General features: G+C 45.7%; 1 protein-coding gene across 1 annotated transcript in view; it reads right to left on the reverse strand.

Moving 5' to 3' along the window:
• Positions 1 to 19,279, reverse strand: part of ALK (anaplastic lymphoma receptor tyrosine kinase) — a gene marked incomplete at its 5' end in the record, with an annotated part of 508,673 nt that overhangs the window by 78,499 nt on the left and 410,895 nt on the right. The window contains 1 exon segment of the mRNA XM_010840704.1: positions 16,813 to 16,982. Coding sequence (XP_010839006.1) covers positions 16,813 to 16,982 — 170 coding nt within the window.

The raw sequence follows: 19,279 nt of genomic DNA on the forward strand, positions 1-19,279 counted from the left end.
TTTAAAAATAAAAAAAAGAAAGAAAAGATGGCGAGAGGCCCGTAGGTCTCACGCACCTGCATCAGGTTTCTCCAAGAGTCTTGGTGAGGTCGGAGCTATGGTTTCCCTGGATCTCCCCAGAGAACATGGTGTATAGATGAACTCTGGACTGGAGCCTGTGTAACCCCCAGGCACAGCCAGACCCAGGATTCTCAAGGGACAAGCACGTGCTCTAATAGTGCAGTCTTACAGTTCCGGAGGTGAAGGAGACACAGCTCTGAGGGAGCAGGAAAACAGGTACGTAGGTCTACTTGGAAAGGACGACCAGAAAGAATCCTGCTCCCAGGTGGAAGAGCAGGGAGGCCAAGCTGCCTGATGCTCCTGCACGTCAGTGGGGAAGGGGTCCTCCATCCACCTTTCCAATTCTCCACTCTGGTTGTCATCTCCTAGTCTGACCTCCAGAGGCAAAGGGGCCAGGTCAGGCACTGGTTTCACTGTTGAGCTGCATCATGGGAGTACCTGCCGGGAGGGCCTGGGGTACCCCAGCAAGTGACATCCGGTACCTGTGGAGCATGGGGGCGAGGGCCAGAATCCCTGTTATCCCTAACTGAGCCCTTGCCCTAAATGCACGTCTCCTCTTGTCCCTCTGCTCTCCCTGCCCCTCTCCTGCCTTCTTTCTTATGACTAAGCGATTGGGAGCTGCAAAGTTCTCAACCAGCCCCTGGGCCTCTTAGCATGGATGGCAGGATGCAAGCTGGTGCTCGAACGGTTTCTAAATGGAAGAGTTTCTAAAGTGCTCCGCAAGGCAACGGCAGTGGCAGCTGCTGTTTAAAAGAGTTTGATTGACACTGGGAATTGCACATATTTTGAGTCAGGAACACTCATAACAATCAGGGAAGACTCAATCAGATGCCGAATCAGATGTAAACATGTGATGCTGCCTCTGTCCACCTAGGAGGCCATGCTGCCAGTTCTTCCCCAATGCTCCAGACTCCAGAAACTGCAGGGAAGGGACAGGTGGGACAAAGGTGGGCCATGCTGGGAAGCAGAGGAGGGCAGGGGTGAAGCGAGACAGTCTGGGAAAGGGGTCTGGGGATGCTGGTGATGGGGCAGGATGGGAAAGAAGACCCAATCTGGGAGCTTCTTGCTGGTGGGGGCACTGGCCAAGAGATCATGTGGCCATCAGGGCCACCCAGATTCAGGCTTCTCTACTTTGGATGGCATCGGATTGTGTATCTTTCCCAAAGAAGACTCTTGAGAGTCCCTCAGATAGCAAGGAGATCAAACCAGTCAATCCTAAAGGAAATCAACTCTGAATATTCATTGGAAGGACTGCTGCTGAAGCTCCAATACTTTGGCCACCTGATGCGAAGAGCCGACTGACCCTGATGCTGGGAAAAATTGAAGGCAGGAGGAGAAGGGGATGACAGAGGATGAGATAGTTGGATGGCATCACTGACTCAATGGACACTAGTTTGAGGAAACTCCAGGAGATAGTGAAGGACAGGGAAGCCTGGAGTGCTGCAGTCCAGGGGGTCACAAAGAGTTGGACACTACTTAGCGACTGAACAGCAACAAGTGAAGAAGAGTTTGCTCCTGGCTCTGCTCGCTCTCCTTGCTGGAGATGGTGGGAGTCCTCAAGGCTCTCAGAGTCTTTCTGGTTTAACTACTCTTCACTGTTGAGCTCCCCCGAAGTACAGACCCTAAATCACTTTGCACAGCCAGCCAAGGTCTTGGGTCTTGGGTTTTGCACATACCAGGCAGCCTGCTCTGGGTCTGAGGTGAACAAGGTCCATGCCACATTACTGCCCAGATGGCAGGGGCCGGGTGGTTCTAACACGTGCACAGGTCACTCTGCTGCCCCAAAGCCTTTGCTCTGTGTGGGGAAAGGAAGCAGAGCCTCATGGCTGGCCGAGCCTTGCTCTCCCTCTCCACAGGCACCCTGGTCAGGGAGAAGGAAGAGCCAGCTCCCTGGTGCTTGTCCAGCTCCTTTACGGAGCTGTGCCATTTCAGAACATGGCAGTTGAGACCCTCTGTCCAGCCCTCCACATTGGGGATCTCATTCCTTGTCCCTCTGTGGTTCACACCTGCTCAGCTCTTTCTCTTTCTCCAAAGAAGACATTTTTGATGGCCTGGGTGATGCTGCCTTTTTCCATTTTTTTCCAGCCAGTGGCATTTGGAGCTTGTTGCTAAAACACGCTTGGCTAGAGATCTTGGTTGGAACCTGGCTTTGCATAAAGAACACATCCCCTGACTCCATCTTACTTAGCTTTACAGAGAGGCCTGTTGAAAACTGACCTGGGGGTTGGGGGCTTCTGGGAGGTGGCCGTTGGGGCAGAGGGCCAGGTTTAGAGGGGCAGAGGCCTTGGTACTGGTTACCTCCCAAACGCATGGGGCCGATCTCTGCCTGGGTGATGCTCAGGCAACTCACACACAGCTCAGAAAACACACAATCCTGCTCAGGCATCAGACTGTTAATGGACAGTGGATATAATGCCGTATTTGCCACCCTGCCAGCCTGAGGGATGGAGAAACCTAATTAAGTTCCCTTAATGATTCTAAGTAGCTGACAAAAAGGTGTATGTCTGAATGTGGACTGAGGGAATAGGGAGGCTTTGCAGGGAGACTAGAAAGAATGGCTGGGCTGGGTAACAGGCGTTTAATGGATGGCACAGCGTCTTGGATTCCTCGGTAGAGCACTTAGTGTGCTTGGAAGGCAGAGCGCTCCACCTCCCTCTCTGCAGCTGGGGCTCATCTGGGCTCTGTCTGCTTAGGATAGAAAGGGGAGATGCTGCTGAGGAAAAATGCTTTCTCTGGTTTCTCACTGTGCACTTGATTTGCTCGGCAAAAGTCTTCTAAAATGGACTGTCACAGAGCTTGGGCCACTGTATGCATTTCTATTAGAATAATGTATGTGATGACAAAGCCCTCTGCACCCATCCTATTATCTGTGTAATTGACTTCAGTTACCGCTGAAAAGGAGGGGCTGATGGCCAGCCTCAGGGGCCTGGAACCAGTCCTGGCTGGGATCAGTGTGGCTAGGGCTGGGCTCTTGTGCCCTGATGCTAGGGATCTTTGGCTCTGGCACAGGAGAGTAGGGGTGGGCTGGACATTCAAGGCCAGAGTTATTACTGGGAGATCCCTCTGCCTCCCGAGGTCCCACTCACAGAGTAATTTACCATCTCCCGACTTGGTCTCCTCTCCCGGCAAAATGAAACCAAGAACAAGGTTGACAGGGGAGGTTGGGGGGAAGTCAGTACAGAGCAATTCCAGGACTAATAAGGGCCACAGAGCTCTTTCACAGTGAATCTGGCTTCTGCAAGGGAGCCCTTTGGGGTGGAATAGGGGAGAAAATGAATTTTCAGTTCAGCCGTGCACGCGTGGAGAATCACTCAGACTCAACGTTGTTGGGCCCAGCCTTCCAGGTGCTGGCTGTCTCTGCTCATTTTGGAGGCTGCCACTTACGGATCTGGTTCCCACACTTGCTCTGGCATGCCACCCATCAAAGGAACAAGGATATTCTGCCAGATCACATGGCGGGGAGCAGCCCTGTGCTAGCAGGTTCCCAGTTTACTCTTCCACTGTCTCATTCTGGGTCCTGTGCATTGAGTTCTCTCTGGGCCCCAGGCTTTCAGGAGGAAAGCTGAAAGGGAGATCTTGCTTCCTGGAGCCCTGGCCCATCAGGGGAGGTATCTGTGCACAAAAATACCTGCCCCAGGAGCTTGAGGGTGTCATGGGTCCCAAGGAAGGAGAATTAATGCATTTTCCCAGGGGGAGAGGGAGGGAGGGAGAGAGAGAGTGTGTACACTTGAGAGAGAGCCAGCTTCTTAGGTTGGATGTCCCCTTCTGAGTTACTGAGGCTAGATTATCTCTGGGATGCGAGCATAAGAATAGAGTTTATGAAGGAAGGGCAGGGACCTCTGGGAGCATGGTCTGACTTGCCAGGTCACACAGGAAGACAGTAGCTGAGGGAAGATGGGAATTCGGGCCTCTTGCTTTCCAGATAGAACCATCGAAATTCATTAATCTCATGTATCCTCTTACGTCCTCCATACTGGGTTTCCAGGTGGCGCAGTGGTCAAGAATCTGCCTCCCAGTGCAGGAGATGCGGGTTCAATCCCTGGGTTGGGAAGATCCCTGAAGTAGGAAATGGCAACCCACTCCAGTATTCTTGCCTAGAAAATCCCATATACAGAGAAGCCTGGCAGACTACAGTCCATGGGGTGGCAAAGAGTCAGATGTGACTGAGTAACTGAGTATGCACATAGGTCCTTCATACTACTGGTGAACATACATACAACAACATGCATACATCATACATACAACCAGCCCCTTGGAGCCACTGGGGGCTTGGAGGGCCATCCAGAGCTGGAAAGCACCCATACCCTCTCATTTCAGAAACACTGGGATACCTGTTTCACCTTTCTCAGGACACACAGGCATTTCCAGCACAGACCTCATCCTCCACTCCTGCTTCTGTGTGGCCTGTGGCTTGAGGCCTTAGATGCTGCTGCTAGAGATGGTGGCAGTCCCCCATCCCCCGCCCTCCCCCCGCATGGAGAGGAGATCCGAGGGAAGGGCGGTTGCTGACTCCCTTCACCCGATACAAATATCTTCATGAGAGTGAATAAGTGGCCTTGGCTCTCTGTTTGGAGAGGTAGTTTCAAAAGGTAGAGTGACACAAAGAACGGATTGTATACTTGGCGGGACCCCAGGGAAGTCACTGAAACTTGTCAGGTGCTATCTTGTTTTTTTTTAAATGTATGTAATGTGAGTATTTCCATCAGTTCAGCCGCTCAGTCGTGTCTGACTCTTTGCAACCTCATGGACTGCAGCACGCCAGGCCTCCCTGTCCATCACCAACTCCCGAAGTTTACCCAGAGTCATGTCCATTTAGTCGGTGATGCCATCCAACCATCTCATCCTCTGTCGGCCCCTTCTCCTCTCACCTTCAATCTTTCCCAGCATCAGGGTCTTTTCCAATGAGTCAGTTCTTCACATCAGGTGGCCAAAGTATTGGAGCTTCAGCTTCAGCATGAATCCTTTCAATGAGCATTCAGGACTGATTTCCTTTAGGATGGACTGCCGGGAGCCGGTGAGGCATTCCACTCGTGACAAAGGTCATGAGGAAGGAGGCTCGGCATACGCAAAGGCGGGATCAAGCCTCAGGAGTCCGCCCGGATATTCTCGAGCATCTACCCCCCAAAAAACCAGAGTCTGCCTACTTTATTGCTTTGTGCTCTCACCTCTGACTTTACTGGGGGCTGTCCCTTACCACCATCTCTCTCTCTCTGTCAAAGAGTTAACTTACAGCTCCAATTAATAAAGTTCCTGGGCAATTAGGAGTGTTTAAATCCAAACCCCTTAGATGGCTCTCTAACTCGCCTGACAAGTTTACTGAGACTCCTACAGCTATGCATACGATTGTTTACAGTCTCCCAGCCTCGAGAGGCACGGGAAGCTTAAGATATTCAAATAGTTTAGAGCCTCTCAGAGAGTTAGAAACTGTCAGAATAAACTAGTAAAGGATTTCATTGATGAGCCAATGATTGTTGCCAAGTTTTCACATCCCCTGAATTGTATCCTTGAATATGTGTTAATTAATAGTTGGTATGTAGAAAAAATAAGTAGTGACCTTGGTGTTAGTAACTTTAGACCCTTAAGGTAATAAATTCTTTTCTTTGTTGCAAACCCATTACACATCCGCCTATAGGAATGCAATTTTATCTTCGGAAGATGGCACCAAACATTAAATAATTACTCTTAGAGAAAATAAGTCTTTGTTGATAAGTCCTTGTCAAGAGTCATAAAATGTTAGTAGGCCTTCTGGCCAGAAGATGATGTAAATCACCTAAACCATTTGTATACGATAAATTTGCAGGAAAGAAACCCTGGTTTTTGATAAGGATCAAAAACTGCTGACTTTGCATACCCTATTATCCTCTATGTGTAACTTAGGGTATATAAGCCCCAGTTGAAAATAAAGCTACAGGCCTTGCTCACCAACGCTTGGTCTCCCCATGTCATTCTTCTCCTTAACTTCCGGCTGAAGTCTCCATCTGGAGCGCAGATATCCTCTGCGACCACTTATTTGCCTGGGCTTCTAAGACCCACTCGAGAAGGTGTCTAAGGTGGGGCACCTTCCGCTATTCGAGAGGGCGCCTGCGGCCTCCGTGGTCAGAGCTAACCTGGTGTCACGGGTTATATTGATTTTCCGCGTAAACCAAGCTACTCAGCCTCTTTTCTCCACTGAATTTTCCTACTGAGCTATCCTCATTCTATTACTCTTTATATCTCTAATTACCATTTGAATAGGTCGCCGACGCCGTCTTCCCTTCGAATACCCTGGATCAGCCGGGGCTGGACCTCGGCAATGGACTAGTTGGATCTCCTTGCAGTCCAAGGGACTTTCAAGTGTCTTCTTCAATACCGCAGTTCAAAAGCATCAATTCTTTGGTGCTTTCTTTACGGTTCAACTCTCATATCCGTACATGATTACTGGAAAAACCAGAGCTTTGACTATACGGATCTTTGCCAGTAAAGCAATGTCTCTGCATTTTAATATGCTGTCTAGGTTTGTCATAGCTTCCCTTCCAAGGAGCAAGCGTCTTTTAACTTCATGGCTAGTCACCATCTGCAGTGATTTTGGAGCCCCCCAAAATAAAGTCTGTCACTGTTTCCAATGTTTCCCCATCTATTTGCCATGAAGTGATGGGACTGGATGCCATGATCTTAGTTTTTTGAATGTTGAATTTTAAGCCATTTTTTTTCACTCTCCTCTTAACTTTCATCAAGAGGCTCTTTAGTTCCTTTTCACTTTCTTCCATAAGGGCGGTGTCATCTGCATATCTGAGGTTATTGATATTTCTCCCTGCAATCTTGATTCCAGCCTGTGCTTCATCCAATCTGGCATTTCACATGATGTATTCTACATGTAAGTTAAATAAGCAAGGTGACAATATACAGCCTTGACATACTCTTTCCCAATTTGGAACCAATCCAATGTTCCATGTCTGGTTCTAACTGCTGCTTCTTGACTTGCATACAGATTTCTCAGGAGGCAGGTAAGGTAGTCTGGTATTCTCATCTCTTTCAGAATTTTCCACAGCTTGCTGTGATCCACACGTTCAAAGGCTTTGGCATAGTCAATGAAGCAGAAGTAGATGTTTTTTTTTTCTGAAATTCTCTTGCTTTTTCTATGATCCAATGGATGTTGGCAATTTATCTCTGGTTCCTCTGCCTTTTCTAAATCCAGCTTGAACATCTGGAAGTTCTCAGTTCACGTACTGTTGAAGCCTAGCTTGGAGAATAGTATTTTCATAGTGGACGCCTTTCTTTAGTGTGGGAGAGTCTAGTTCATTGTTCCTTGTTTATATTATTTTCTATTAAAAATCTGTACCTCCTCGAGAAGTATTACAAATTATGTATCTCCTCCTCTGCCTTCAAACAAAGATTATTTGAGCACCTCCTGTGAGTCAGGCACTGTGTCTGGAGCTGGGAGTATAGTGGTGCATAAGACATGGATCTTGACCTCAGGGACTACGGACAGATTTTTAATTCATATTATTCACTGGCCATGAGATTTCTAAAGTCCTTACTGGTTCTGCCCCCCACAGAACTAGTGCCTTCACAACCTGAGAAAACATCAAATCTGGGGAGTGAGAGGAATCAAGAAAGACTTTGAAGAACTGAGTGCCTAGAAAAGAATGGTAGAGCTGGGACAGGAGAATCATTCAGGACTAGGGTGAGGGTAGAAGTCTAGCTGCTTTGCTTCAGGTATCTCAGCAGTCCAGGTATCTCCTCAATTCCAGACTTTGTGCCTGGGGAGAGAAGGGACTGAGAATACACGGCTGTGTTTTCAGAGGCAGTAAGTTATGAAAAACATATGCCTCTGTTGACTTGTAAACCAAGCTGTGGATATTACCAGGAAAATCTTGAGCAGATCGGAACATCCTGTTATTCTAAAGTGGTTCACTTACTGCTGTTTTGAGTGATGACTTCTTAAACCAGGCTCACAGGCTGGATCTATCTTACTGCTCTGCGCTCTTGGTTGTGGAAACTTAGCAATCAAAAGCAACAACTTTTTTCAAATGTCACAGTAAATCAGTGTTAGAAATAGGATTTAGAGCTTGGAATTGCTAATCTACTCCTTGCTCCAATGATCTGGGATGTTTTCTGAGAAAGAAACAAGGCTAGATCCTCCCACTGTTGCAAGGAACGTTTGATTTGTATGTATCAATGCCTGGCTGCACACTGCATTGCTAGGATCTCAGCCACACTCTCCCACTCTTCTGCCTGACCCAAGCCTGTGCTGGCCGATGGTGCCATTTGGTAGGCTGTGGCAGAAGGGCTCTCTCCTCCTCCAGCTCCTCCTCTAAGCTGCACTCTGAGGCTCACAGCAGTTCATATCTGGTCCCTCGAAAGAGCCTCCAACAGTCCCCACACTCTGGTTTCCCATCCTCGATTTTATCTCTGTGTCCAACGGCTCCCTATACCCCACAGCCTGGAGTCCAAAATACTTGACCTCTTATCCACTCTCTCTAAGGAGATTGCTCAGAATTCTCTGACATAGAATCCTCTTGAGTATTCTTGAACCTGCATAAAACATTCCTGACTCTAAGCCTCTGCTTATCCTGATGGTCATCTCCAGAATACCCTTGTCCCTTTCCCATTTCCCTAAGACCTAAATTGTCCTTAAGGTCCAGCATATATATAATAAACCCATTTTCTCCATAATGACTCCCTGACACATAGAAGTCACTGAGCTACCTGAAGACCAGCCACACTCTGCCGGACCCAGCACAATGCTCTGTGTGCTGCTGTTGGCCTCTCAGTGTGTATGCTCCACATCCCCACAGCATGCAGCTCCTGTGACCCAGCAAGAGGCTGCATCATACACCCCTTTCCATTCTCTGTGCTCAGTGGAGGCTTAGTACATAACTGCTGACAAGGTGACAGCCAGTGACACTTCTCCAGTCACTTGATTCCCTCTCTTGTCCATAAGACAGCTGGATCTGACATTTTATGCCCATGACTTTCCAAATGTGGTTGACCCTCTCAATTTCTTAGGAAACTTAAAAAAAATATTCTTGGGTCCAGTATGTGATTGCTGAATCAGAATCTCTGTGCATGGGGTCCAAGACTGCATTAAAGCCAGTTTTCTAGGTAAGTATAGTGTTCAGCCAATTTTGGAAACCACTGTCCTAAAATGTCCTGCTAAAGTCTTTTCAAAATGCGTTTCCTATTTATTTGCTTAATTAATTAATTAATTTTTAGAAAGACTATTTTACTGAGAGAAATTCTCCCTAAAAGTGAGAAAGTGAGGTTTTGCTACATCGTAAAATTTGGGGAATACAACATTCATACCTTAGAATAGAGGAGAAGGGCATGGCAACCCACTCCAGTATTCTTGCCTGGAGGATCCCATGGACAGAGAAGCTGGGCAGGCTACAGTCCACAGGATTGCAATGAGTTGGGCATGACTGAAACGACTTAGCATGTATGCACATGTGCACCTTAGAATAGATCCTGGAATTGATTTCAGCCTTGAATTATGAAGGTTCTTGGAGAAGACTAATCAATGCTCAGAGTAGCTAGATAAGGAATCAGTATTCTCAAATGACAGTCTGATTGATGCCAAAGATGGAGGCTCTATTCCTTGGTTTAACCCATAACACAACACACACACATATTTTTTCATCAAACCTGTTTCACTTTTTTCTATATATCCAAGCATCTGCTGTATGCAGTTAGTGATGGCTAGGTAACTGAGTTGTAGCCAATGGAAAGTGAGCTGATGTGATGACTCATAAAAATCTTCCTATGCAAGGATCCTCCAGTGCTCTTTCCTCATTGGCTGTCTGAAGGCAAAGGAGTCAAAACTGGAGAAAATGATGGATCCACAGAGAGAAAGAGGCTGGACCTTTGAATGACCAGATGGAAGGCTACTCGCCAACTGGCACATTCATTTTTGCTATGTTTCTTTTTGTACAGCCCAAGGATTGGAGGTTTAATGTTATTCTGGGTAGTGTTACCCCAACTACCATATCATGTATCACAAGCCTAGTTACCCAAGTGTGTTCAATGCACCCAACACGGTTGGGTCAATGACTAACCGCCCCTGGGGGTGGGGTGCAGGATAAAGTTAGCCCTAGGTTGGCTGCAGGCCTCCCTGCAGCTGCAGGCTTCTCCCTGCACATCTGCACTACGGCAGGATGAAGGACAAGCTGGGGGAGGCAGAATGGGCTTTAAGGAGTGGGGTCTAGTGCTCTAAGATGCTAGTTCCTCCTCCCTCTGGGAAGTTAAGGATAGCAAGGGCAAGTGACTTGTGAAAAGCTTGAGCTTGATGGGCTTGTATGTGCATGCTCAGTCACTCAGTTGTGTCCAACTCTTTGTGACCGCATAGACTATAGCCCGCCAGGCTCATCTGTCCATGGAATTCTCCAGGCAAGAATACCGGAGTGGGTTACCATTCCCTTCTCTGGGATCTTCCCAACCCAGGGATCAAACCCACATCTCCTGCATTGCAGGCAGACTCGTTACTGTCTGAGCCACCAGGGAAGCATCAAAGGCATACCAGAGTGGTGATTTAAAAAGGCACATGATGACCAGCACAATTTTTCCAGTAGTCATGTATGGATGTGAGAGTTGGACTATAAAGAAAGCTGAGCGCTGAAGAATTGATGCTTTTGAACTGTGGTGTTGGAGAAGACTCTTGAGAGTCTCTTCGACTGCAAGGAGATCCAACCAGTCCATCCTAAAGGAAATCAGTCCTGTGTGTTCACTGGAAGGACTAATGTTGAAGCTGAAACTCCAATACTTTGGCCACCTGATGTGAAGAGCTGACTCATTTGAAAAGACCCTGATGCTGGGAAAGATTGAGGGCAGGAGGAAAAGGGGACGACAGGGGATGAGATGGTTGGATGGCATCACTGACTGAAAGGACATGAGTTTGGGTAAACTCCGGGAGTTGGTGATGGACAGGGAGGCCTGGCGTGCCGTGGTTCATGGGGTCGAAAAGAATTGGACATGACTGAGCAACTTAACTGAACTCAACTGACCGGAACAATGGCCTGGAAGGAAGTGGGTAGAATCTTCTTTGCTGGTGATGCTGGCTGGCTGGAGGTGTGAAAGAAGGAAGGCAGGGAGGGTAGTGCTGGGCAGGGAGAGGTCTTTAGCAGGAGCTGGTGGTAGGGAATTAAGATGATGGATTTCAAGGAGTGGATGAGGTAAAGGAAACTAACTCAAAATGAGTAAGAGGTGTAGCCTAAAAAAAAAACCCAAACCAAAATATTTTGTTAATTATAATGGCTACCATTTACCAAGTTTTCAACTACATGTCAAGCACATTTCTTCACATATGTACATAGGAAGAAGACTAGCCTCAGGATCAAGGGAAAATTATTTCTCCTCTTTAGACCTCAGTTCCTCTTATTAAAAAGAGGATTAATTATAGAATCTATCCCAAGCAACTGTTTTAAGGTTGAAATGAGATAATGCATGTTAAGCACTTGTTACAGTGATGGCCAGGCAGTGAGTACTCAACAAATGTTAGTTCTAATCATTGTCTACAATTTCCATGGCTCTATGAGGAAGTTGTGATTCAACTTAAAAAAATATGAATCAAATACAACTTTTTCAGGAATGTGCCTAGGCCTGCAAACTAAAGTTTGTTGGAGCTCTCTGGATTTCCACTCACTGTGTACTTCTCTATTCAGGTGAGAATAAGCAATGAAAATGTCCCTCTCATGCTGGTCTCATCACAGAAGACGCTACACAAAGAGAGAGTATTGTGTATGTAAAATGGGGATTCTGTAGATGAGAAACAAGAACATATTAGGAGAAAAACCTTGCCTCTGTGGAGTTTCTGGGCTAAGTACATGAAGCCACAACTCTCAGCCCAACTGATCCCGTTTAAAAGATGTGTTTGTGAAGCACACCACTTGTCATTAGGACAAAGGATGCAGAGGGAACAGACATCTAAATATCTCCAGAGGGAACATTTTCTTCTTGTTAGACTGTGTATTTAGTGAGCAGTTAAAAGCCTTTATAATGATAATGCTAGAGAATGAAGCCTACATATGTGTGATAAGTTATGTACGTTCTACTTGGCTGTACGATGCAGTGATTTGTGGGGCACAGTTTGATCCATGGTGTTTCCAAATCCACCTCATAATGAGTTGAACTTAGCACCTGCTTCTGTGCTGTAAGCACATCAAAGCTTAGCATGGTGTGGGAGCACTGTGCTTAACTTACTAGGATATATCATTATAAAGAGGAAAACTAGGGAAGTCCCTGCAAGAGGCTGGAAATTAGAATAAGGGGAGAGAACTTGTCCTTTTTTTTTCTTTTTTTCTATTTTGAGAAAAGGTAGAATTAATTCTAGTGATAAGAGTGGCAGTTGGATGGCAGGGCGAGGAGGGAAGCTGATGAGGTGGGGAGAGAATACAGAAAGCATTTATATGAGGTAGAGGTAAAGTAACAAGATAACTTCTAAGCCTACATCAAGCCAGTATTTGAATTAGTGCTGTCCTTCAAAATTACCTTGAGAGCACACATCTGTATTCCAGGGATGTTACCACTGCTCAAAACATCTTGGGCACTTACTGCTCTTGGAGATTTCTCTTGTTACTATTTATAATAGGTTGTAAAGTTAATACCATTTCATAACGATGACAGACTATGGCATTATTTCTATCACTTTCCCTGTTTGTAAATGGACAGGAGAAATATCCTTCCATGGATCAATGCCTCCCTGTCAGCGGCCTTTATATACCTATGGCATATTCTCTGAGTCTTTACGGAAAGACTACTGTGTGGTGGGAACAATCTGAATATAGCTCTCAAGTGCCCAGTTCTGGATCTCCCTACTTACAAGGACCAGGGCATACAATTAAGATCAAAGTTTTTTTTACAAAGTGATCCTGACAGGAGAGTGCCCAGAGACAAAGGAAGCACAAGTACCAGGCAAATCTCTAAAGAAAATACCTTGTCACAAGAGTAACAAATGCTGTTTGGGTTCATCTGATGGGACACAGGCATTGCTTTGATATACAGAACTCTGTGTAGTAGTATTTCTTATAACGTGATTTTATCTGCTCTGTTAGATGCAGGCTGAACAGAGGAGGAATGTTAGATGGATTCCAACAAGTGAAATTCTCACTTAATTCAGCCAGAATTTGAGAATACAGCAATTTCTCTCGATACTTCATTCTGTCAACATGCATCTCTTGGGCATACTATGTGTTAGGTATGGTACTAGATGATCAGGAAGCAGCGCAGTATAAGTCAGACCTGATTCCTGCCTCGTTGATGTGTATATTCAGAAAATAAAAAACAGATATCACTGAGTGACAAGGTTTCATAGGAGTGTTTCAAGAACCATGAGACTATATTGTAGGTATACTGTACAGTCTAGGGATTTTGGGAGGCTTCTTTGAAAAGCTAAGGAAAAGTAGCAGTGAGGAAGATGGAAGGTGGAAGAATGTTGCATGTGGAGGGAACGGCAGGTGCAAAAGTCTGCCAATAAGAACCTACCACGGTGCAATTGAGTTGAAAGAAGCTTAATGAGGTTAGCAGGTAGAATAACAGAAGAATAGTATAAAAAGAGGCTGGTGAGATTATGGTTGGGTAGATCACATGTGGGGCTAAATAAAGAGTTTTTTAAAGGAAATTGAAAGGCACTCAAAAAACCACAGAAGCCATGGAAGCATGTTAAAAATGGGAAATGATTAGATTTACATTTCAAAAAGTTTATTCCAGCTTCCTTGTGCAGACTGGATTGGGTGGGGATAAGACATGCAGGCAAGGAGACAAGACTGGATGTCACTCCCAGGTCTAGGCAGGCACTAGTTTCATGTAATACCCGGGGGCTATGAGGAATGTCCAGAGCCTGGGAGCTCTTTAGGGCTAATCTTTAAGCACTAATAAAGTTGCTTTTAAAACTTGGTAATGTGTGGAGGTTGGGCAACCTCGGAGCAGATGGTGGTTTTGGACAGCACAGGGAATGAAGTCTCGCCCTCTAAAGGGCCATGACTGGGGAGCTGTCCAGGAGGCAGGTGCTGAATAACGGAAGCAAGGACTTGCTTAACGATACTTCATGGGATGTGGGCAGATGGTAAGGTGCTAACACCTATCTCAGGGTCAGGAGGAAGGGAGTTAACCTTTGGTTTTTTGTTTTTATCCATTTTCTTTTTCTCTTTCCCTCATTTATTTCCTTCCTCTACCTTCACCATCCTCCCATTTTCATTTTCTGGAGATCCAGGCAGCTAGAGCACACTGTCTGAAAGTAAGAAGGATAATGTGCTTTCCCTTATAAGAAGCCTACAGAGCATCGATGACCACAAATTCATAAGAACCCTAACCCCCACCCTAGGGTTTCATTACTGGTTACTATTGCTAAATTTGCCATCTTAGCCTCTTCTGACGCATTAGATGGGGAGATATTATTATTAGTACTAAATCATTGTTATTATGAGTAGTTATTACTAAGCATTTACCATGCACCAGGCAGTTCACCAAGTACTTTACTTCTCCAAGCCTAAGAGGTAGGCTTTATTATCTTTGTATAATTGAATATGGCTTGACTTAGAAGATTGGAGTTTGTGGTTTGTTCCATTCATTCAATAAATTATCTGAGGCCATAAACTAAGGGATGATGATAGAGGGTGTGGGAAACAAAACTTATTGATACGTACTAGACATAGATGCTTTCGACAGTCATTTTTAGTCTTATAATAATCCTGTAAAGTTGCACTGGTATTATGCTCATGTTGCAGTTGTGGGTGCAGTTGCAGGCCTGGAGAGGTTCAATTGGCTGAGGTCACACAGCTAGTAAGTGGCTGAGCCAGTTTTTAAACTTAGGACTCTCTGACTCTAAAGCCTGTGCTCTGCCATCCACAGTTCTTCAGTTTTATGGGGCAGCCACACATACAGTGAGGTGGATTTTAGCATGTGAAAACTGCTCTGCCTCCTCCTGCAGTTCCATTGCCTCAGGGTCTGGATGCCTTCCTCTGTCACCTCTAGTTCCAGGGAGGGGGAGGCCAGCATCCCACATCAGAGCATGTCAGTGGCGTGCAGGCTCCTGGTGCGCAGGGCCACTCGCATAATTGCACATTTATTAGGTCATGAGGCATCATCCAACCAGGCTGGCCTTTGTCTCAATCCCCACTGGACAGTTTGGTCTCACTATTAATATTGGAAATGTCAGGCTGGTAAACAGCTTTTAACAGGAAGGAGGGAGGCTGAGAACAAAGTCTCCTTCAAACAAAACTTGAGCCGATGGAAGTGAACAGAGTCAACATCTTACTGGCCTTAAATCCCCTGGAGTGGCTATGAAAGAGAGAGGACTAGCTGGATTGAGGAGGAAAAAAACCTTTTGATTCATCTGAATTAATTTAGCATCTCCCAGAAGGGAGGACTCTGGCATAACCTGCCTGTTCTCCATCCCCTGCACACAGCCCCCACAATCCCAAAGGACAAAAGACTAGTCTAGGGTGAGGGCGCCCACACTGCCCCTTCCTCCACTTTAATTAAATCCATTTGTCCTGGGGGCAGCACTGAGCCCTGGGATGTCCAAGAGCTTTGATCTTTAACCCATTTACATCTGAAGGAGTGGGGAGCTGGTGCTCAGAGGCCAATGGCGTCTTCCTGTGACAGCTCAGCTTGAGTTATGAGCTCTTAGAAATCAGCAGACTGAAGTCTGGGTGAAGAATTTGAGACTCAGCTTTATATTTACAAACTGTGTGCCAACTGGCATCACCCTCCCCTTTACCTGAAGCCCTTTGCCCTCATTTTTCGAAGGATCCACTAGGACGGCAAATTGGGGAGTCGAACGCAGAAGCTGCTCTGGATCGTGTGGTTTGACATTTAGCCTGTTAAAGATGGCTTAAAGATCCCTTCCAGATCCATTTATATACATGACTCCCTCCTTCCTCCCTTACTTTTTGGTCTGGAACAGATCAGCTCCAATCATTGAGGGTTCAGTGTGACACAGCGGAGCACCATGTGAGCAGCTGGGGTGGTCAGGCGCTGCTTGCTCCAGACTGACTGCAGGTGGCAGACTGGTGCCATCCTGGGCAGACAAGTGGCAGCCGAGCAGTTACTGCTCCATTTCAGAGCCACAAGGCATTAAGGATCTTGTAATCCAACCCTCTCAGTTTAAGATGAGGAGACTGAGGCCCAGAGGAGTTCAAGGTTACAAAGGTCATTAATCTTAGAATCTAACTAGGAATCTGGGCCTCTGGTAGAAGCACTCCCTTCTTTACTGAATAATTCTTATTCACCTGCCTCATGGACTAGACTTCTAGGAGCACCAGAATGGGGTTGGCTGGAGCACCTGTCCTCACTCCAGTGCTGACCTGCTGGTGCTTCATCTCTTTGGTTCTCAGTGAAGGAGAACCTTGTCAAAGGGCAGGAATGGGGATACATGAGGTATGTCCTACCTATGTCACAGGTTTTCTTGTCGCTAATAAGGAATAACTAAAACGTCAAATAGGAAAGTAAGGCAATATCCATTAATTAAGAGAAAATGCCATATACATATAAAGCCTGATTATTATCATATGAGTTGTTCGGTTTTACTTTTTCCTACAGATACCAGAGGGAGCCAATCAGGCTAGGCCAGAGGTGTGAGAGATGAGTGCTCATTAGCATGGAAATCCCTCAGAGTATCAGTGCGTCCTGTAGGTCTCCAGAAAGTGTGTGTATGAACATTTGTATGTGCGCATGTGTGTGTGAGATCTGGATAGAAGGAGTGGCAGGAGGGCAGACAGGCCCCCTCTTGCATTCTGGCTGACAGAGGAAGTGGGACAGATGGGATGGGTAAAGGCCCACCTGTCGGCCACCTCGAGGAGAGGCAGCACCGTCCACTGCCACAGGCTCAAGCCTTCCAGGGTGGCAACACGCCAGATCATTCGGCTTTGTTCCTTCCCGGTTTTGTTCTCCACCAGCATCAAGGAGACATTTCCCTGTAGGACTCCACGGATGAGCCACGACATTCGGAGCTGCAAGGAAGAGAAGAGTCAGAAGGACAAGGTGTTACTGTTGAAAGGAAACTGTAGGTTGCATTTCTGGAATTCTCAAGAATTTTGCTGGAGACTCAGCCCAGGTCTTCCTGTGAGGAGAGCCAGCCAACCATAGCCTGACTTGGTTCATTGTCTCCCGTTTTCACCAAGGTTCGAGGAGCTGGGAGGGGAAACCGATGGGCAGTTTCGGAACTTTGTTCAGGTTGATGGCATCATCCTAAATTTCACAGGCTTCTGCCTTCTAAGATCAGTGGGGTATTAAATGAACTTTCTAAAGAGGATTCAAAGAGTCTTGTCTGTGGTCCCAATTCACTTTGTGACCTTAGGCAAGTGATTTGGTGATTTAATTTCTTTTAGTGATTTAGGTATCAGTGATTTTTATTCCTTTTAAAGACTAATAATCTTATTTGAATGGTACCACGTCATTTGTTAGCTAACTGGAGACCCTATGACTTGATACCTGTGGCCATTGGTGGGCAAGGGTGAGACAAGAACCTACCTATCAACATTTTAAAATATGATTTCTTTCAGAATGAGGGTGTACACTTTGCCTAAAGCAAGATACAATTATATGTTTTCATTGTATCTTTATTAAAGGTTTCTATGGCATTGTACCCTAAGACATACGAAAGGGAATAACTAATTTATCTCAGAAAGCTTCAGTACAGTCATGCCCAGAGGCAGTATATACTATAAACAAGATCTCTGGTCTTCGTGCTTAAAATAATAGAGGTTGTATGTTTGATAGAAAGTCTATAGCAACATTTAAAACTTAGGACAACTACAGCATATCACTGCCCCAAATATTCCTGTTCAGATCCTTGTAATAGAAACGGCTATTATAGAAAGGAAGACAATATATGTCCTATGGCAACCTGGAGTTTTCATCAGCTATGGTGCCTCCTTTTCTCTGATTCTCATTGTCTGGAGACATGCTTCTTTGTAAATCACTACTCCTTTTCTCTCAGTCTCTAAGTTCACAGTTGCCTCACAATGTGATTAAGGAGGTTACATACCATGAAGCACTTGAAGCAGAAGACCCCTCACTCTGTTGCATACCAACGCTTCACTAACAAGCCACCCCTGGCATTGCAGTGCCCATGTGCTCTTCTATTTCTGAGAGCTGAGCCTGGTGAGCCTGGTCTATATAACCATAACCTCTTCACTTCTATCTTTCCCATCTCCCTGCATCCTGTGTACCAAATACTTGTCTCCACTGCACATCCCTAGCGTAATTTCCCAAATCTGTTACATTTTTTTCATTGGCTCCACTTGGTTTTCTTGAGCAGTCTGGATGCCATGGCTGGAAATTTTAAACCTACTCTTGCTAATGAAGCTCCCTCTGCCCTCAGCTCATCATCCTGCAGTGCCCAGCTTGGGATGACGCTTGCCACATACTTTTTGCTTTTTTTGCTCCCTGGCCACAGAATAGTGCTGATTTGGACCGTTGGAGCCTCAGTGTCCTGGATGACTGGTGATACTTATTCATCCGCTGGTGATTTCCATAGCTGATTTCTTAACACATGTGGTACAATGGGTGTTTCAAACTCTTCCTCAAACATTGATTTTGTCACCCTCTGGTCCCCAACACCCAATTTATTCTTTTGATTCCTACCTTACTGATGAAGATTTACTATATCAAGTGCATTCTCCTTCAACCTCTTTTTTTCCCCATAGAGTAAGTATCTATCCAACTTCTCCCTTTCCTGTTTTAGAGGAAGATGTACCCTCCACTTTCTTCTATGTTAACCCTTTCTCTTTTCATCCTGCAACCTCTGTCCTTCCTTTCTTCAGCACCTTCGAAGTCTCTCTACTTTCTGGCTCCTCTGTCTACAAACAAGATCAGGTTTCACTTCTCCTGGAAAAATATCCTTTATTTGATCCTGCTGGCTGCTCTGGCTTACAATATATTTCTATATGTCAATTCACATGTTAACATCTTGGAAAACTGGTATGTAACCACTGCTTCAATTTCCTTGTTGCCCATTCTCATAAATCTTTTCAACCTGTCTTTTATCCTCACTAGTCTAAAGTAACATTCACCATGTCCTTTACAACTTACTCATTGTACTCTAGATTCCATAGCCTCCAAACGTGCCTCTCTATCCGTTCTTTCTCCCTTCTAAATTCTTTTGTATCTCTCTGTCACATTTTCCTGTTTATCACTGCCATCTGTGACTCTTCAATGGTTTCTCACTCTCTATCAATTAATAGCAAGCCATTCACATTCCTCTATAATCTAGGCAAATCAACTTTCCAGTCATTCAATAGATGTT

Source organism: Bison bison, unplaced genomic scaffold, assembly GCF_000754665.1.
Source record: "Bison bison bison isolate TAMUID 2011002044 unplaced genomic scaffold, Bison_UMD1.0 scf7180017864145, whole genome shotgun sequence".
Taxonomy (NCBI): Eukaryota; Metazoa; Chordata; class Mammalia; order Artiodactyla; family Bovidae; genus Bison; species Bison bison.